We start from the raw sequence: 21,354 nt of genomic DNA on the forward strand, positions 1-21,354 counted from the left end.
CTTTTTCCTGGTGTGAGCATGATTTGGGGGTAGGGGAGGTATTAGTGTAATCTGTAAGAGAGAAATGTGCATGAAAATTTTAGATAAATTACATGGTTTAGTTAAAATGCTGTAGATAAGGTCTGAATGAGTGGATTATATGTGACATGCAAGCATATTTTTGCTTTTGATAAATTCAGTTTTTGAATAACCTGCTCACGTATCTCTCTTCTCCAATTTCAGTATTATGGTCTGCAGATCTTGGAAAATGTAATAAAAACAAGGTGGAAAATTCTTCCTCGGAACCAATGTGAAGGTATATTTTATTTATTTTTTTTCCTGTCATAGATCTAAATATGTAAAAGGCTGAATCTTGAGACAGAGGTTTGGAAACTATTGATACAAGGGAGATATGCACATAACCTTTTTTTTTGGAAGGCTCTGTATGGCATTATACTTGGATTTATGCAACCAAAACTTGCCTCCTTACCAGAAATTCAAAAATGAGCACCTACTTTGAGGCCACTGGGAGCAACATCCAAAGGGTTGGTGAGCAACATCTTGCTCACGAGCCACTGGTTTAGACATAACAGGATTACTTTTTTTATACAGTTGTTGCTTGTACATGCAATAAACCGTACACTCCCTTAAACCCATTCTCTACCACCTATTTTCCTTTTCTGGTTCAGCAACATGTGCAAGTGTAAACTGGCTCAATAAATTGTGTGGGTGGCACATGCCTTTAAAATCTGCACCAAGAGAGGGAGTGAGATGAGCCAGGGATGCCTTAAAGGTAGACTTGTGTTAGAGTTATATTTATTATTGATCTAGTTTGAATTAGTAGTATTACTTGCAAAATCTGAAACCAGAAAACTACTTGTTCACTCACTCCTTATTAGTTATAACATTTTGGATTTAATTAAGTGTTTGTTTGTGTTTGAAAATGCCCTTTTTGCCATTTTAGGAATTAAAAAGTATGTTGTGGGACTAATCATAAAGACTTCCTCAGATGCAACATGTGTAGAAGTAAGTTCATTATTTCACATCATAAATTTGAAAAAGTTAGGTCTTAAGATGCAAAACTTATTTTCTCTTTTTTTTTTTTTTTTTTTGTAGAAAGAAAAAGTGTATATCGGAAAACTGAACATGATTCTCGTTCAGGTTGGTAGAAGTGAATGTTCAGCTGATGTTTGAATAGATTTAATGACATAAGTTGACTTGTAGATTTGGACTGTATCTGCAGTCTCGTCGACCCTATGTTTTTTTTTTTTTTTTTAATGGGAAAAGGTTGCAAGCAGATATAGGCCCTGACTCTTGTGACTTTTCCTAAGAAGATCTAACAAAATACTAAGCCCTACGCAGAAAAAAAAAAAAGAAATGCTTACTGTAGATTCCACATAAGTTCTGACACATTATGCCATGCTTAGTGCAGTGAGGAAATGTTACTGACGGGAAGGAATCACTAGATTTTCTTCTGTTCGGACCTTTTAATGTATATGTCACATATTTTATCTTAGGAGGGACAGGAAAGTTAGCAGGCAAGGAGATTGGTTAATATGTCTGACTTTGGAAAAGACATAAAGTTATGCCTATAAATGCCTTTATTCCATCAACATTTAAAATCATCCTAGGCTTCTTATGGAGTTCAAGCAGAGCTTCTGACTGAAGAAGTTTGCTAGGGACATAGATAATTTGCATAAGCCCAGTTGTGCATGGGGCATTTTGCCTGCTTCTGTTCAGTGAAAAAATAGTAGCCATCAAGAAGCATCTGTTCTTCTGTCATCGCTCTTTCTTAAATAAGGGAAAGTACCCTGGCTGATCTGTGACACGTGGACCTCTGCTTATAAAAAGCTCAAATGAGAGTTCTGTGACATTCCATTTCACAACATCAGCAATGACAGTTGCTTCACAGCAGCAGCAAACATGTCTTGTGTCATAAGACTAAAAGTTGGGAAGGATCTTTAAAGATATAAACAAGGAGAGGTGATTTTTGTGCATTAGCTAAAAGTCAGTGTAAAACCAGTAAGTACTACTACTGTATACATCAGTACACTTTGTAGAGCCACACATTTATCACATTAAACTTAAAATCTCTATGGAATCTTTTTAGCTACAGAGAAATTATTAGAAGAAAAACAAATTGACCCTAACATTTCGTTTTAATAAGCTCCATGGAACTTAGACAAGGCTTACTGCTGCTCACTGGCTGGATTTATTAATGAACTGGAAAAGTTTACTTTTTAGATATACTATTTAAAATGTGTTATTATAACACCTGAAGGAAACTGTAACCCTCAGAAAAAATAGCCAAGACATTCGTTTTAAAGGAGAAGGAAAGGCTAAGTCACTTGGGGGTGCTAAAATGTTAGGCACCCCCAAGTGACTTTAATCGCTTACCTTGTACTCCGGGCTGGTGCCCCTATTAGGAGAAAACAGCTCCAGCCCGGGGTACCTGGAGCGATGCGCTTCCTCCTTCTGCCTGCGTTTCACTAAGACTAACACATAGGCGCATGCGCAGTAAAGTGAAAAGCCGACTTCTCTGTTAAAGTTCGGCTTTTCACTCTACTGCACATGCGCACGCTCGCAAAGCAGGAAGGAGTAAGCGCTGCAGGTACCCCGGGCTGGTGCTGTTCTCTCCGTACAGGGGCACCAGCCCGGGGTAAAAGGTAGGCGATTCAAGTCACTTGGGGGTGCCTAACATTTTGGTACCCCCAAGTGACTTTGCCTTTCCTTCTCCTTTAAAAGTTGATATATGGAATGTGACCCAGCTCCCTGCCCTTGATAAAATATAACACTAATAGGAGTCAAAGTGGCTCATCACTACCATATAAATACAAGAGACCTCATGCATAGTGCTTTTTACTGGGCATGGGGGAATTTCTTTCTTTAAGGGTTTTTTGTTTTTTTTTTTTTGTTTTTTTTTTTAATAGTTAATTGTTTAAATCATGTTTCTGTATGTCATATGATGTACACAACATTCCAGATCACCAAAAATCACATCACTAAGCACCATTTACAAGGTAATTTTAGAGGTTTTTCCTCTTGTGTATTATATAGTGAATAAACCTTCCATTCAGGTACATCAATGTAATTTTTCAACTGTTTTTTCATTTTTAGATATTAAAACAGGAATGGCCTAAACATTGGCCCACGTTTATCAGTGATATTGTGGGAGCAAGCAGAACCAGTGAAAGCCTTTGTCAGAACAACATGGTCATTCTGAAACTGTTAAGTGAAGAAGTTTTTGATTTTTCCAGTGGTCAGATAACACAAGTGAAAGCCAAACACCTGAAAGACAGGTTTGTTTAATAACCTTGCACCCTTGCTTTCTTTCTGCTCGTGTATACTTTGTTTTGTAAATATACTGGCTATACATATTTAGCATTCTGCGACAGTTAGAGACCCTGGTCTTAACCGAGTGCGATTGTGCTATGTTTTAGTGCTAAAAAGCTAAGGAAACCTTTCTCATCAAAAATGGGAAATTAGGACCCTGCCATAGAGGTTGTGTTGGTTAGGTATGCCTGCACGTCTTCGCATGACTAACCATACATATGTCTTTGACCCACTAAATTGTTACTTTCCTGAGATGTCCTAAGTAAAACACTACAATTTTTTATTTAATATGACTTAATATTGTATATGAATAATTCCTAAGTGAGATGGTATATCATAGCAGCTGCACCTTAAAAATAAGGCCCTCTGGAACCCTAGCTGTGGGGATGATTTAGCAATGAGTTTTAAAAATGTTAGTATCCTTTTCTAAAATATTTCTCTTGGGCCTTTTGAAGGTGATTTCTATAAATGTGGCTCAAAGTATACAAATATATTACATATTCTATTCTATGTTTTTATATTCTGTTCTCTGCTGATAAATAACTGAAAGCTCCTTTCCCTTTGCAGTATGTGCAATGAGTTCTCCCAGATATTTCAGCTGTGTCAGTTTGTAATGGTAAGTTACAGCAGTTGCTGCTCTGTTTTTGCCACAATAAAAATTTTGTTAACATTTCAGCAAATAGTCTCTAGCACTAGCATTGTCACAATGAGGTTTCTATTTTGGGTAGTTAGAAGGGTTTAATTTTTCTGAGTTTGCAAAGTACAAATTTCCAACACAATGTGTTTTTTTTTACCCACAGTGCAACATTTTCACATAATTCCAATGTAATTGTGGTTGCCAGGGGAAATGCGTCTGAAGCGATTGCAGGCAGTGTGTCTAAATTAGTGCTTACGCTTCAGTTGGAATAATCTCTGAGATGAGAGTGATGTGTTCTGCTGAGTCTTGCTTCAACAGTTGATGCAGGCCATTGTGAGCACTGGAACTACTGCCTGGTTCAGAGGTGGCAGTAGTGCCAGGCGTCCTAAAGTGGCCTGGCAAAAGGAGGCATTCAGTGGTGCCAAGTATAACAACATGCTAGAATAGGGGTGGCCAGACCTTTCTCATCGCCGATCAACTGATGACCGGGGAATGCGGAAGTGCGGCGTGAATGAGTACATACGTGACGCAGCATACGTATGCATTCACGCAGCACTTCCGCATCCCCGGCTTCATTGCGGCCCACCAGAAATCCACATGAGAACGACATATTGGCCACCCCTGTGCTAGAACATGGTTGACGCCAGTACATTTAGGGGGAGATTTATCAACATTCAAGTTTTTTTGCTCTTAAACTTGAACTCAAATTATGTTTCAAGATCTTGAATATCTGGTATTAAGTGCAAAATACCCAAAAACTCAAATGCAAAAATTTGCCATCTAAAAGCTTGTGAGATTCTATAGAAGTCAGTGGAAGTCCTAGGCAAGTCAAACTACATATTCAAACTTGAGTTCTTTGAGTTTGTAAATTCGAAAAAATTTGAGGTATTCAAGTGTTTTCCTTATTAATAAATAAATAAATGAGCATTCAATATAGGAGTTTGTTTGATTTAGAAAAACAAACTCAATTTTCCAAACTTGAAAGTTGATATTAATTTTTTTTTTTATGCGACTGATGCAGATAAACTTGCAGCCCTGCAAATGCTCTTGCACTTGTTACTGACCCCTAATATATCCATAGTGTACACTTTTCTTTATAATATACAGTTAGAAACTGGTATTCAAATATAAAACCTTTTTATGCTTAATTGTAAGAACAGGCAATGCATCTTGTACTAGTACTAATCTATGCTAATTCAATATTTTAAAAATTTTTAGGAAAATTCACAAAATGCTCCACTTGTTCATGCTACTCTGGAAACGCTCCTTCGATTTCTTAACTGGATTCCTCTAGGATATATCTTTGAAACCAAACTCATCAGCACGCTCATATATAAGGTGCAGTTCATTTATATTTGTTATATGTGGATTTCTTGTGTGGATTTTCTTTCCATAACTCAAACCTGTTTATATTTTTTTTAGTTTTTAAATGTTCCTATGTTCCGAAATGTCTCTTTGAAGTGCCTCACTGAGATAGCTGGAGTCAGTGTGAGCCAGTATGAGGAGCAGTTTGTAACACTCTTTACACTGACCATGATGCAGCTAAAACAGGTATGTCATCATTACTGTAAGTGTTTTGCATGGTATCCATTTTAATGAAGAAGCCTAAGCAAACCTCTTATTTTTCATGGTTCTGCTCCAAATTACCTTAGTGTTGACTGGCCTATAGTGCCCAATGCTTTCTTTTGAAAGCTTTTTTTGTGCTCTTTGCTGTGTCTTTAAAGCACACACTGCAGGATAGTCTCTGACCCCCCCTGCTGTATCTGAGCAACCACAAGGCCATCTTATTAGATAGTCCTGTTTACAGCTTGGCGGTGATAGACCTTACTTTTCACCCATAACTAACATTATTGATATGATTATTGTAAAACTTTCAGTAGGAAGTGACATCACGTAATTGCACCTGTCACTATAAGGTGCTTCATTCTGAACAAGTAGTGATAATACATATGAGGTATAAAAAAAAAATATAAAAAAATGTTTGTATGTGTCCATCATATAACTATACAAAGCTTCAATTCTTACAAATATTGAATATTAAAAATACATTTACTTATTCAGTGATCTAGTTTATTGGGCCCCCATTCCTAATAGAAGCCCATCTGCTAAACACAATATAGGAAGTTTCATACAAAAAATATATAGATTCATACAGAAAACTTTAAAGTATAAGGTACATCAATTTAACAGCAATAAACATTCCAACACAAGATACATATTGCTTATATAATTTTTTTTTTTTTTTTTTCATTTAACTTGAGGACTGCACCTAGGCATATATATACTATCTGGTGACGCGAGTGCCATCATTCCTAGTGTGTGTGTGTGTGTATTTATATAATGTAATATGTTACACTATATTCATAGCACTTATTTATTGTGTCATTTTATTTTAGATGCTGCCTTTGAATACAAATATTCGTCTTGCTTATTCAAATGGGAAAGATGATGAGCAGAATTTTATTCAGAACCTCAGCTTGTTTCTGTGTACTTTTCTTAAAGAGCATGGACAACTTATAGAAAAAAGACTCAACTTGAGAGAAACATTAATGGAGGTTAGTGAAAATGCATGGGTTAGTATAACAATGGCTAGGGTTAGCAATTAGCTAGATTAGCACTATTGCCATATATTTTTATCCATTTGTATAAAAATTGATTTAATGGATATCAAAAAGACTGTCTTCTGTCTCTTTCCCAGGAGAGGGGTTGACTGACTCCAGCACCCAAATATTTTTCTCTGTAAAGTTGTGGATTTATTGTTACTGTTTATTATTTAATTCTTCAGGCCCTCTTATATTCATATTGCATTCTTTTCTTTACACAGCTGCCTAGTTACTAGGCTATATTGGATGCTAGCAAGTAAATTATTAACAAATTAAAAATACATATAAAATTAAGAACAATTGCATGTCATACTACAACATTCTTGTAATGTAATTCCTTCCCTGTGTTACAAAAATTAGTCATTCAGCAAGAATTCTTTTAAAATATGAAAAAGTGGATGTTTAAAAGATCACATTTTGTGTACAGATCTGTCTATTTCTTGTGTGTGTTTAAAACACTATTTTTGCATGCATCCCCTTTAAATATTTTAGTTAAAAATATTGTCTATTTTAATATATATAGGCTCTACACTATATGTTGCTTGTTTCTGAAGTGGAAGAGACGGAAATCTTCAAAATCTGCCTTGAATACTGGAACCATCTAGCAGCAGAGCTGTACAGGGAGAGCCCATTTTCAACATCAGCGTCTCCACTACTTTCTGGTAGCCAGCATTTTGATGTTCCTCCTAGAAGGCAATTGTATTTGCCTGTTTTGTCAAAGGTAAAATATTTTGTTTACTAAATTTGACTTTGATATCTAGTATTTACTGCACATAGACTGCAGTTATTGGTCCACAAAACAGAAAAAAGTGCTTATGCCAAGACTTTTCCTTTAAAGCTTTCAGGCTTGGCCCCAGTACATAACTGTGCTAAGCTAACAGTTAGGTAATCTCTGTATATGAAGAAATTCTCGAACAGCTTTTTGAATTTGAAATTTTTTGTGAAATAATTTGTCCAGAGAAACTTTGTAACTTTTTAATTAAAATGTCTAGTGTATAATGATAGTAAATCCTAACTTTTCTTTTTTTAAGGTTCGACTGTTGATGGTGAGTCGTATGGCTAAGCCAGAGGAAGTTCTAGTAGTGGAAAATGATCAGGGTGAAGTGGTGCGTGAATTCATGAAGGACACAGATTCTATTAACTTGTACAAGAACATGAGGGAAACTTTGGGTAAGTGTGCGTTACTCTTCATTTTTGGTTGATTGTACCATAGAAACTCAATATTCTTCACTTTTTTATGAGGGTTCATAACATGTACAGTGGTTTCTAATCCTAATTCTGCAAAACTGTATTCCTTTTTTGTGCATAGGAAAGTTGTTGTCTGGGATCTCTACCCAAAAAAAAAGGAAAACTAACCAATTGTACAACATTCCTAGAACATGGGTCTGTCTTTGTAAGGCACCATTTTGTAGGGTAGGGAAATTTAATAGGTACATTTTTACCTTATGTGTGTCTAGAAAAAACACTTTTTTTTTTTAACCCATAAATTGGTGCTTTTATTTTAAATAAAGCTTTGACTTAATGTTTCTATTCCATCCTCCTTATTGTAAATGTGTTGTCTTTTCAGTATACCTTACTCACCTGGATTATGCAGATACTGAGCGAATTATGACTGAAAAACTGCATAACCAAGTTAATGGCACTGAGTGGTCTTGGAAAAACCTAAATACTTTGTGCTGGGCAATTGGATCAATCAGTGGAGCTATGCATGAGGAAGATGAAAAGAGATTTCTTGTTACAGTTATAAAAGTAAGGTGCCGCCTTAAACAAATGAGGCTTCATGCATGTTTTTCACATTGAATATACTTTTTTTGTATTTGCATATTTATAAGTCATTTTAACATTTCCATTATAGGATCTCCTTGGTCTATGTGAACAGAAGCGTGGAAAGGACAATAAAGCCATCATTGCATCAAACATAATGTACATTGTAGGCCAATACCCCAGATTTCTGAGAGCTCATTGGAAGTTTTTAAAGACTGTTGTAAACAAGTTATTTGAATTTATGCATGGCAAGTATTTCCAAGAATTTGATAAAGGCGGCTTTTCAGGTATGCAAGTTTATATCTAAACCACTACCCTGATTAATTACACACAGTCTTTCTTTTTAGAAACCCATGATGGTGTTCAAGATATGGCATGTGATACCTTCATTAAGATTGCACAAAAGTGCCGTAGACACTTTGTTCAAGTGCAGGTTGGAGAAGTAATGCCTTTCATTGATGAGATCTTAAACAATATCAATACCATTATATGTGATCTTCAACCACAACAGGTAGTCTTTCCTTATTTGCAATTTGCAGTTTTGTAAGTTTTGACTCCATGCAAAACATCCATGGGAGAGCAGTTAAAGGGGTATTCCCCTTTAAGTTTAATTTTAGTATGTGGTATATCATAATATGAGACTATTTGAAGTTGGTCTAGAGGCCAACATTTTGTTATGGCAAGAATATGATTAAGTATGTAAATGTGTATATGAAATGATTGGTTATGTAAATTTGACAAATATTTTGACCTGTATTGCGAGATTTTGTGGGACTGAATCATTGCTTTATAGCTAGAGATGTTGTAGGCAGTGTTACATGTTGAAAAAAATGTTTGGTACATATGAGGATTCTTTGTCTTTCATATTCAGGAATATTTAGCAGTCTGTAAAGTTTAAGCCAAGGTCCACAAGCTGTCTGCAAACTGCTATTTTGCTTTTGCCCATAACATTTCCTTTGTATATGCTGAGGTTTAAATGTTGGTGTAGATTATTTTTGAGCTATTGAGTGCAAAATAAAAATAACAAAACATAGTGTGCATCTTTTATGATCACAATTTTTATTTCAGGTTCACACATTCTATGAAGCAGTTGGGTACATGATTGGGGCACAAACGGACCAAACAGTACAAGAGCATTTAATTGAAAAGTATATGTTACTTCCTAATCAAGTATGGGACAGTATAATTCAGCAAGCCACAAAGGTAAGAACTGCATGTTGTGGAAGTTAAACTTCAACAGAATTCTGAATTATGAGTCAAACCTGAAAACCCAACCTGACTAATGCTTCTATAATTATATGGAAGCAAATCCTGCCAACAACATTGCAGCATCTATTAGAAAGCCTTCCCAAAAGGTGTAGAAGAAAAGGCAGGACTAACTTTGTGTATTTGGTTTGGGAATAAGATCTTGGACAGGCAAGTGCATGTTTACGTTTGATCATGTAGCCCATGTGTACTTGTTTGACCTTAACCCACTTACAGAAACTTTTAAAATGCACAAATTGTGGAGGAGATCTTTTTATTCCACATAATAGCACCCCCACAGTATTTCCTTTTCTGTCTTCTGAAACGGTACTGGCATTTACCATTAATTTCCTCTCAGTGGGTATAGTTCCAAAGCTTAATACTATTTTGTGGCCAGGACAGTAGTCAGAAACATTCTCCACACATGCCTGTCTGCTAGAATCTATTACCAACTTGGAGAAGTGGGCATCTTTTAGGTTGATTCATTTTAGTATTAAGGAGGCAGTATATGCCCTTGCCCAACATAAGTTTAGTAAACAGGTCTTGTGCTAATCATACTTCATGCCATTGTTTTATTAACAAAATATGGGATATTAAAGCTTCACTATGTTTGGTTCTTGTAAGTTAGATAATCACTATTATACAACCTCCTTCCCTTAACCATCTATTGTGACTTGTTAGCAGGAGTCCATGCAGGAGGATTATTTGTGCAACAGGCAAAAAGTATGTTCAGCACAAGCCTTAGTTGTTCAAATCATGTTGAAAAGGGGGTATACTGACTTTTTAAAATCACTGTGTATTCGCCAGTGTGAGATTAGGTAAGTGAAGTGTCTTTATTTAGACAGGATCTGCTATGTACCATATGTCTGTAAAGGCATACAAGGACTGTTCTTTTTCTCTTTTTTTTTTTTTTTTTTTAATGACATGCATAAACACTTTGCTCTTTTTCATTGTACAGTTGTGTTTCATATAATTTGTAATTTATTTCTTTTCACAGAATGTTGATATATTGAAGGACCCAGAAACTGTTAAACAGCTTGGCAGCATTTTGAAAACAAATGTAAGAGCATGTAAAGCTGTTGGTCATCCTTTTGTTATTCAGTTGGGAAGAATTTACCTGGATATGTTAAATGTGTATAAGTGCCTAAGTGAAAACATTTCTGCGGCTATACAGGCAAATGGTAATTACGATTTTTTTATTTCATTCAACACTGCATGTTTTGGAGCAAATAGAGTGAGAAATGCTTTTTAAGGTGTTGTGAAACATTAATCCAGGGCTAAAGTCTAAATTCTAGAAAGATTCATTACATTTTATGCTTTGCTTTCTTTGGTCCTTTCCCATATTTTTTTTAAATATTCATTCTTCTCTCCTTCCCTCTGTTTTTTTTGTTCCTTTTTTTTTTTTAGTCACTGTCTGAATAGAATGTGGTATTCTGTAGTTGTGCAGATCGGTATAACGCAATCCAGGTTTTTTTTTAACCCGAGGACTTGTAATAAAAGTCTGAAGCCCACAGGCACATCACCATTTTATTATAATTTGCCCCTTCAGACATGGGGGTATGCATGAAAAAAGCTAGACACCATGGACATGACAGATACTTTTAGAGTTAACAGAAATACCTTTATATCTGACTTTTTTTTATTACAGTTCATATTATTTCCTTTCCTTTACACTGTAGTTATTGTAGTGCATTATAGCAAAAATATATAGGTAACAAATATTTGGCTACCGACTGACTAATTACAGTATGGTGTAAATCACACTGTTAAAAATACATATAAAATGTGATTTTAGTAATACTAAGCCAAAAACAGATGTGCTTCTCTGAATGCAAATTCAGTAATTATTTATGCTTATAGGTGAGATGGTCACTAAACAACCACTGATCCGAAGTATGAGGACTGTTAAAAGGGAAACTCTAAAACTGATTTCTGGCTGGGTTAGCAGGTCCAGTGATCCACAGATGGTGAGTATGAGGAATAAGTGCCTGGAATTAGGAAATTTAGAAGTTCTTTAAAGAACAGTAAAACTTTTTTTTTTAATCTTATTTCTTCACCTTTGTATTTTGGCTAATGGAAATAAGAGATTATACAAATGTTTTACATTTTAGTGTATAAAGACATTACTACATGTTCAGTTGAAAGCTGTGTAAATAATTAAGGCATGATTACATGTTTCAGGGTTTCATTTTCTTCATGTTTCTTATATTCATATAGTACCAGCACCATTTATAGCAGATCACAACATACTGTATTGTTTATACCCTTCTCAAAATAATTCTAATATAAAACAGTTTTGACTACGTTGTAGTGTTTATTATTTTCTTATAATGGTTTCTTTGGCAGGTTGCTGAAAACTTTGTTCCTCCCTTATTGGACGCAGTTCTTATTGATTACCAGAGAAATGTGCCGGCTGCCAGAGAGCCTGAAGTACTCAGCACAATGGCTACTATTGTAAACAAGTTAGGGGGGCATATTACGGCTGAAATACCTCAAATATTTGATGCTGTGTTTGAATGCACATTGAATATGATTAACAAGGTATTTTTTTTTATTCCTAATATTTTTAATCTTCCGTATTGAAGATGTTTTGGTCTAGAATATATAACTGTATATAATGGCTATTCCTTTAATGTAATAAAAGGTGGGTAGTTAGAAGTGGGACTTGTATGTGAATCTTCTAGGTGGCTATCATTTTTTCTTCTTGCCTAGGACTTTGAAGAGTATCCAGAGCACAGGACAAACTTTTTCTTGCTTCTTCAAGCTGTGAATTCCCACTGCTTTCCTGCATTTTTGGCTATCCCCCCAGCTCAGTTTAAACTGGTGTTAGATTCTATCATTTGGGCCTTTAAACACACAATGAGAAATGTCGCAGATACAGGTAAGGTATATGCTTGGCTAAACAAGAAAAATATAGTTTTAATTTCAGTCTACATTGTACTTTGGTAGTATAAATGGAAACTACCCCTAACATTGGAAGATGTACTAACTATAACTATCTCTGTGGTCATTTGTTTTAATATAAATTTGCAAAAGACCAAATGTTATATAGAAGGTGCATATAACGCCATGGATTTGTTTTTATGAATTTATAGCCACATAATGTCCACACTTAATAATATATTTATGTCAGTGGATTGTCAAGTGGCAGGCAGTGGTATGGTTGGGCAAATTCTCTGTAGCATTGATTTCCTGTATTGATTTTCCTTCTCTCCAGGTCTACAGATTCTATACACCTTGTTGCAGAATGTTGCTCAAGAGGAAGCTGCAGCTCAGAGTTTCTACCAAACTTATTTCTGTGACATACTTCAGCACATATTCTCCGTTGTAACAGACACATCACATACTGCCGGTACGTTTTATATTGGCCTTATAGAGCTATTCACGATTTAGGACAGCCCTACTAGGCATCTGAAATTTAAAAACCTCATTGCTTTTACACAACTTGTTGCTCTCCCTATTGGAGCTGGTAGTTCATATACATACTATGACTGTTAGTCTACATTAGTTTAATGCTAACTCATTTTCTTTTGGTTTTATAGGGTTAACAATGCACGCATCAATTTTGGCATACATGTTCAATCTAGTGGAAGAAGGAAAAATAAGTACGCCTTTGAATCAAGCTAGTCCTCTTAGCAACCAGCTATTTATTCAAGAATATGTGGCTAACCTTTTAAAGTCTGCATTTCCCCACTTACAAGAGTGAGTATGTTAAATATATGACCATAAAGAAAAGCGCCTTTTATTTTTGTTGTTTTTTTTTTTTTTTAAGACAATAGGGATATTATGTGACTTAATGACAAAAAAAAAGTTGTGTTGGGTTTTTTATGGTATGTGATTTTCAGCTCAGCAGACACCAGAATTCTGGAAATTTCCCTTCCTTTGACTTCAGTGGTATTTTAGTGAAACCTGTCTTGAGCAAAAGCTAAAGGGCAAAACCCTAGAAATCTCACCATGTACCATTGCTTCTAAAGACTGCTAGTTTATATAATGTGATACATATATATAGGCCTCTTATTAAATTCATGATGGCTTTTAAGTATCTGGTTCTCTCGGGATCACTTGGGCCATAAAACCTCTTGAAGGGTCAGATTGGCTCTGGACATTAAAATGAACTTCCCTAGGGGATAATGGAAGTAAGCAGGACACGTTTTAACAGAAAAGCTTTCATTTTATTTTCTTATCAAAGTGCATTATTTCTGAATACATTGACAGTAATAAATGCAAAGTCTTTTCATATGTCCAGGTTTGGTTTTATATTTTGCTCTGAAATCTGCATATTTTGTGTGGGCTTTATACAGTAGAACCTCATTTTTCTGTGCAGAATGTCAGATAGAAATCTATAGGAATGTATAAAATCTTGGTAGTTAATCAAATGTGACTTTTTTCTCTCTGTTCTCTTCAGTGCACAGGTTAAACTTTTTGTGACTGGCCTCTTCAGTTTAAACCAGGATATTCCTGCATTTAAGGAACATCTTAGGGACTTTCTTGTACAGATTAAGGTATGTTGTCAGTGTATTTCTTTCCCTGTCCCCTTCCCCCTCCCTTTACTGATAATTTTCTGTTTTTAAACTTATGTTTAGCTTCACAGTTGTAACTGGAGAAAATGTTTTTTTTTTTTTGTGTATATATTTTAAGACTGTAATGTAATGTAATGCAAAATTTGCTAATTCAGCAATTTATTTCTCTGACGAAGTGACATGTTACATATTGTATTTTTATGTGCAGGAATATGCTGGTGAAGACACCTCTGACCTGTTTCTGGAAGAAAGGGAATCTTCCCTTCGACAAGCCCAAGAGGAAAAACACAAACTCCAGATGTCTGTTCCTGGCATACTTAATCCACATGAAATTCCTGAAGAAATGTGTGACTAGTTTTTAAAAGTCAACTTAAGCCGTTAACTTCCCTCTTCCCGCTAAACATCCAATTTGTTCAGGAAAACATCACTTTGATTATTGTTGACCAAAATGATGCCAATTTGTAAATTATAATGTCACCTAGTGGCCCTTTTTCTTATTATGCGTTTTTGTATAAGAAATTTTCTGTGAAATATCCTTCCATTGTTTAAAGCTTTGGTCATCTTTAGGTTTGCATGACATTAAGGATTTTTTTTCCTTTTTTAAAATTCTTTCATGCCCATTTTATGGCTTTGGGGTTGAGGACAGAAGAACTGATTCAGAACTTGTATTTAGTTAGGTCTGCTAAAATGTAATTCCTCCCCATGAAAGACACATACTTTTTATGAGTTTTTTTTCCCTTTTTCTTTCATATTGATTTTGCAGCCTAGAAGGAATTTCAGTTGATAACAAATTGACTTGTGTAGACAAGTATGGCACTGCTGCATTCGCTGAACAATTAACCGTCATTTAGGGTTGAGGTGGGCTAGACATACATACATACTACAAGTTGAACAGAAGATAATTGGTGCAGCAAGATCATGTGCATATCATCCCATTGTAAAGTGACTTCAGAAAGTATGGGAACACAGTACAGTTAGTTATTTTTACACAGTTTTTTGTTTTGTGTGTGTGCTGTCGCTTTGTCGACAACAGCTTTTTGTTTTCCTCAATGAGGAGTGTTGCTCATTTGTGAGCCTTCATTAACGAGAAGTGAAATGGTTAAAAATATTTATCCTGTTAGAATAGGCTTGCATCTTTTTAACAACTCATAAAACTCTGGCTTTTGAGATGACTTGTACTAATTTACATTGTTTACCATGCTGTAGTGCTTTAAGAACACTACTACTTAAAAAGCAAAATAAACTTGGTTTACATTTACTTGCTTTATTGTCTGTGAATAATTGCAAAATAATACTACTTAAGAATAGAGTAAATCCAGAATTTTGGGATTTGGCCAATACTGAATCCTATGCACAAAATGTTGCTATTTTTTTTACATTTGTATATTCAGATTTGAGAGAATTCATAATTGCTCTTTGGGGAGGAAGTGCATTAAGAACGTTAATATTTTATTTCTGTCTTTCTGAATCTGGCTTTATTAAAGACCTGCTGACATTAATAGTGGCAGCAATCAAATTGTTGGTTACGCCAGATTTGTCTGGAGTTATATTGCACTGCAAATTTATTAATGGGGAGTTCTGGTTACTGCACTTCTGTTTATAGGGAGATAAATGGCTGTACAACGTCTGATAAAACAGCACAAGTTCACACAACGAAGATTGCTCAAAAGATCTATGTAGGTGGCTAAAAAGGTAATTATAGATGCTTGATTAGCAACATAAGCGAGCAGCAGCCAAAGGACATCATGTGTTAGCCTGTGCAGTTTCCCTTTACTTTTAAAGTCAATAAGGATCCAGCTCCCTTTATTCACTGTACAGTGTAATCGAAGAAAGCAAAAGTAGGCTGAGCTTTTGCTAGACAAGGAAGTCAGTAAAGAGTTGTATTAAAGGAGAAGGAAAGGCTAAGTCACTTGGGGGTGCCAAAATGTTAGGCACCCCCAAGTGACTTAGAGCGCCTACCTTGTACCCCGGGCTGGTGCCCCTGTACGGAGGGAACAGCACCAGCCCGGGGCACCTGTAGACACCGCTTCCTCCTTCCTTTGCGCGCTGCCGGCGAAATCCGCCGGCCGGCGCATGCGCAGTAGAGTGAAAAGCCGACTTTAATGTTTAAGTTCGGCTTTTCACTCTACTGCGCATGCGCGCGCAAGCGAGGAGGAAGCGCCGGCAGCTACCCCGGGCTGGTGCTGTTCCCTCCGTACAGGGGCACCAGCCCGGGGTACAAGGTAGGCGTTCTAAGTCACTTGGGGGTGCCTAACATTTTGGCACCCCCAAGTGACTTAGCCTTTCCTTCTCCTTTAATGGCTGTAACAGAGAAACAAAATATATCTAGATGCAGAAAGACGGTATGATGATCTGGGGGGCTGTACAGAGTCATTTTAGAAATAAAAAAAAAAAAAAAAAATGTACTTATTCTTTAAACACACCACACCCACTGGGGTAATCTATCAGTGATAAAATCTACTACACTGAGTATAATATCTTTCAAAACGCCAGAAAAATAATTAGCTAAACTCTGCATGATAACCACACACATCTCATCAGCGCCGGATTTCTTAACCGGGCGCCCCGAGGCTTCCCCCCTCATTCTCTCATAAATGTGTCGCTCTAGGCCCGGGCCTTTGTGGCCTCGCCACAATTCCAGGCCTGCGTCTCATAGCACTGACTCATAACATTTGGAACAGTGAAGTGGTAAGTTTGCAAGGCTTTCCTCTAAGCCAGTGTAGAGGGTCATCGTTTTTGCAGCACAGGAGCATTTTCAAGGATGAGAGTGGGACAGAATGTGTGTAAAAAAAATATCCAGAATCTCTAGTATAAGTAAATCTAGAGCAACTGGACTTTCTGAGTAAAGATGTTTCACTACTCTTCCGAGCAGCTTCTTCAGTTCAACTAACTGGTATGGGAAGTCCTTTGTTCAACTAACTGGTACGGGAAGACCACGCCTTTTGCAATCATTGTGTTTACACAGTATTACTCCGGGTGAATCCTTATCCATAAACTGCAGTTTTGTGAAGGTCCTTGGACCATTCACTTTAATGTGGAAGGCCTACCATTCAGTGAGTAAGTTCAAGGCAGATTTACTAGTATTAGACTGCACCCCAAATGTGGGAAACAGTTTGGTCCTGACAGGTGCCCTTTAAGGTAGACACACAATTATGAAGAAATTTTAAGTTTCTTTTCATACAGAAAGTACAACCCGGATTCCAAAAAAGTTGGGACACTAAACAAATTGTGAATAAAAACTGAACGCAATGATGTGGAGGTGCCAACTTCAAATATTTTATTCAGAATAGAACATAAATCACGGAACAAAAGTTTAAACTGAGAAAATGTACCATTTTAAGGGAAAAATATGTTGATTCAGAATTTCATGGTGTCAACAAATCCCCGCAGCCATGATGTTGTGATTGATGCAGAATGTGGTCTGGCATTATTTTGTTGAAAAATGCAGGGTCTTCCCTGAAAGAGATGACGTCTGGATGGGAGCATATGTTGTTCTAGAACCTGAATATATTTTTCTGAATTGATGCTGCCTTTCCAGACATGCAAGCTGCCCATGCCACACGCACTCATGCAACCCCATACCATCAGAGATGCAGGCTTCTGAACTGAGCGTTGATAACAACTTGGGTTGTCCTTGTCCTCTTTGGTCCGGATGACATGGCGTCCCAGATTTCCAAAAAGAACTTCGAATCGTGACTCGTCTGACCACAGAACAGTATTCCATTTTGCCACACTCCATTTTAAATGATCCCTGGCCCAGTGAAAACGCCTGAGCTTGTGGATCTTGCTTAGAAATGGCTTCTTCTTTGCACTGTAGAGTTTCAGCTGGCAACTGCGGATGGCACGGTGGATTGTGTTCACTGACAATGGTTTCTGGAAGTATTCCTGAGCCCATTCTGTGATTTCCTTTACAGTAGCATTCCTGTTTGTGGTGCAGTGTCGTTTAAGGGCCCGGAGATCACGGGCATCCAGTATGGTTTTACGGCCTAAACCCTTACGCAAAGAGATTGTTCCAGATTCTCTGAATCTTCGGATGATGTTATGCACAGTTGATGATGATAGATGCAAAATCTTTGCAATTTTTCGCTGGGTAACACCTTTCTGATATTGCTCCACTATCTTTCTGCGCAACATTGTGGGAATTGATGATCCTCTACCCATCTTGGCTTCTGAGAGACACTGCCACTCTGAGAAGCTCTTTTTATACCCAATCATGTTGCCAATTGACCTAATTAGTGTTATTTGGTCTTCCAGCTCTTCGTTATGCTCAAATTTACTTTTTTTCTCTTATTGCTACTTGTCCCAACTTTTTTGGGATTTGTTGACACCATGAAATTCTGAATCAACATATTTTTCCCTTAAAATGGTACATTTTCTCAGTTTAAACTTTTGTTCTGTGATTTATGTTCTATTCTGAATAAAATATTAGAAGTTGGCACCTCCACATCATTGTGTTCAGTTTTTATTCACAATTTGTTTAGTGTCCCAACTTTTTTGTAATCCGGTTTGTACATTTTACCAACAAAATGTTTCTTTTTTAAAAGCCTTCTCAACTACAACGATAGCAAATGTGTCCTGGTGTATCTCTTTCTTGTCTAGGAGACACTCCCAAAAGAAAGCAGCACTTTGTATAATTTTACACCAAAATCCCTGTGGTAATGTGACATAACTAAGATCTAAAACCCAAAATAATTTTAGTATTATAAACTATAACCCTCTTAACTTTCATTTTATTTCTGTGTCCCCCCCCCCTTTTTTTTTTTCCAAACAATTTGGTGACTTTGACAGATACAAGAAATGGTCACACCAAGGCAAAAAAAAAAAATCTCCAGAATTAAACTATAACCCACATGTATGAATATACACAGGCATGACTGTCGGACACCCCCAACAATAACTAGGCTGAAAAAGGAAATGTATTCAGTATCATATTCAATGATAACCTCTGTTTAAGCGCTTAGGTGAACTAGTAATAAATTGTGCAAGGAATAATTCTTGTTGCATCAGCAGGAGAGAGAAAATCATCTCATGGACTGAGCACATGAATTGGTGCCTAAATCACTATTCCCCCAGAGCAACACTAAGACGACTGTACAGACAGCCTGGGCACAAGTTCAACAGAGGAAAAAAAAAAAAAAGTCTGACTAGCCTGGAGTTGATCCTTGACAATGGAAAAATTCTGATAGTTCACCTTTTAATGTTTAACAGAGAATCCTATTCTTAATGACTTTACTTTTGGTCTCTTATGTTTTATAGTTTAATTATATGCCTCCTTCTGCCTTTTTTCCCAGCTCTGAAATGGGGGTCTCTGACCCTGGCAACCAAAAATAGATTGCTCTGTGAGGCTACAATTTTATTGTTGGTTTTTTTTATTGCTTTTTTCTAGTCTGTAAATGGGTAATGGGCAATAAACCTGTTAATAGTACAAATCTAGCCTGAGACAAAATATGCATTTTCTTAGCTGGATATTGCCATGTAACATTTTACAATTCAGGATAGACAGATAAAAAATAGAGAAATTGTTTTAAAAATGTAATAATTAGTATACAAATTGTCAGAATAATGTATTTTGTAATATTAAAAGTACAGTATTCATAATATTTTTTATATCAGTTGACAGGTTTCTGCATTCCCATATCCATTCTATGGTTTTCATTCACTGTTATCCCTCCTCCATGTGTTTATAATCCCCTAACTTTAGCCACAACGCTAAGGGAGAAGACACACACAGGGCAATTAGTCACCGCAACTTTTAAAAAACACTGTTGCAGACACTAATTGCAGCGATTTAGCTGCCATAGGTGAATATATGCATCACCGCAACCAATCGTGCACCATTTTTGGCATCTTCCTGTGTATGTCTTAAAAAGCTAAATGGATATGGTGAGGGTGGATGATGTAAGAAAGCTGACCAACTATGGAGGAAGTAGCATAGATCTGGCTTGACAATGGATGGAGAAAGGAACATGGGGGAACGCGGAACAATGAGGTAGGAAAGCAGAGACCTTTCAACTGATAAACAGTACAGGGAGAGAGCAGAAAAGATGTGTAGTGGGCTTATAAAAAAACTCTTAGGATTCATGCTGAGTCATGCATGCAGGAGAAAAGCTTTGGGCAAGATCTATGCTACTTCAGCTAAAAAAAACCCTTATTCTCTAGAGCAGTGATCCCCAACCAGTGGCTTGGGAGCAATATATTGCTCACCAACCCCCTTGGATGTTGTTCCCAGTGGCCTCAAAGCAGCTGCTTATTTTTGAATTCCAGAATCAGAGGCACGCTTTGGTTGCACAAAAACTAGGTTTACTGCCAAACAAAGCCTTCTGTAGACTGCCAGTCTCCATAGGGGCAACCAAATAGCCAATCATAGCGTGTATTTGGCATCCCTGGAACTATTTTTATGCTTGTGTTGCTCATGGGTAAAGAAGGTAGGGCAGGGGTCCCCAAATGTTCTTACTCGTGAGCCAGAGTCAAATGTAAAATGATTTGGAGAGCCACACAAGCATCATAAGTTACTGGGTGTGATTGGCTATTTGGCTATTTAGTAGTTCAATGCAGACTATCAGCCTACAGGAAACATTGGTAGTACATCTTGTTTTTATTATACCAAAACTTGTCCGGAGCCCCCAGGAATTCACAAATAAGCACCTGCTTTGGGGACACTGGGAGCATCATCAAAGAGGTTAATGAGGAACATGTTGCTCACAAACCACTGGTGAGGGATCACTGTTTTAGGCGATACAGAGGAGCATTGCAATCGAAGGAAATGCATATGCAAGGATACTAACTGGACTGTCATATCTACTCCTGATGCCACAAGAACTCTCAACTGTACAATGAACTGTTTAGTCTTTTAAAACTTTTTCAAAATTCTCTCCAAAGGGGATGCAAGGTATAGAATCACTTGCAAGAAACAGCCCATGCCAGGGTTAGCTTCTCCTGTCCCAAAATCTCCCAGTACACTTTCCCTAGAAACTGAAGTGGATACTCCAGAAGGCGGTATTCTGCCTGACCAAAAGACCCACCCTGCATTGAAAATGCTATTCCCTGCATGGTCACTTACCTCCTTCCTCCTGTCCAGAGGAAAAGGGACTGAGCAGGAAGACAGGCAAGAGATTCCAGAGGATTGGCTGATGATGGGGGGGAAAAAAATTCAATCCAAGGCCTTGGCTAGGCATGACAAGGATCCATCTGCCTTTGCAGCAAATGGTATTCACCACCAGCAGGAAAAGACCAGAAGAAACCTCATGCTCAACCCTTGAGGCCCAATATACCC

General features: G+C 37.0%; 1 protein-coding gene across 2 annotated transcripts in view; it reads left to right on the forward strand.

Moving 5' to 3' along the window:
* The window catches only part of xpo1 (exportin 1), a 37,549-nt gene extending 22,210 nt beyond the window's left edge, over window positions 1-15,339 (forward strand). For both annotated transcript variants that reach the window (XM_002939505.5, XM_004914701.4), the window contains exons 4-25: window positions 223-295; window positions 944-1,005; window positions 1,096-1,140; window positions 3,097-3,278; window positions 3,880-3,928; window positions 5,168-5,287; window positions 5,372-5,500; window positions 6,346-6,504; window positions 7,076-7,273; window positions 7,584-7,722; window positions 8,120-8,301; window positions 8,408-8,564; window positions 8,664-8,827; window positions 9,385-9,519; window positions 10,559-10,742; window positions 11,422-11,528; window positions 11,908-12,102; window positions 12,274-12,442; window positions 12,779-12,913; window positions 13,104-13,263; window positions 13,967-14,063; window positions 14,290-15,339. In XM_002939505.5, coding sequence (XP_002939551.2) covers window positions 223-295; window positions 944-1,005; window positions 1,096-1,140; window positions 3,097-3,278; window positions 3,880-3,928; window positions 5,168-5,287; window positions 5,372-5,500; window positions 6,346-6,504; window positions 7,076-7,273; window positions 7,584-7,722; window positions 8,120-8,301; window positions 8,408-8,564; window positions 8,664-8,827; window positions 9,385-9,519; window positions 10,559-10,742; window positions 11,422-11,528; window positions 11,908-12,102; window positions 12,274-12,442; window positions 12,779-12,913; window positions 13,104-13,263; window positions 13,967-14,063; window positions 14,290-14,436 — 2,988 coding nt within the window. In that variant the 3' untranslated portion in view covers window positions 14,437-15,339. The remainder of the gene's footprint in view (window positions 1-222; window positions 296-943; window positions 1,006-1,095; window positions 1,141-3,096; window positions 3,279-3,879; window positions 3,929-5,167; window positions 5,288-5,371; window positions 5,501-6,345; window positions 6,505-7,075; window positions 7,274-7,583; window positions 7,723-8,119; window positions 8,302-8,407; window positions 8,565-8,663; window positions 8,828-9,384; window positions 9,520-10,558; window positions 10,743-11,421; window positions 11,529-11,907; window positions 12,103-12,273; window positions 12,443-12,778; window positions 12,914-13,103; window positions 13,264-13,966; window positions 14,064-14,289) is intronic.
* Window positions 15,340-21,354: the final 6,015 nt, after the last annotated feature.

The sequence above is a fragment of the Xenopus tropicalis genome, chromosome 5 (assembly GCF_000004195.4).
Source record: "Xenopus tropicalis strain Nigerian chromosome 5, UCB_Xtro_10.0, whole genome shotgun sequence".
Lineage (NCBI taxonomy): Eukaryota > Metazoa > Chordata > Amphibia > Anura > Pipidae > Xenopus > Xenopus tropicalis.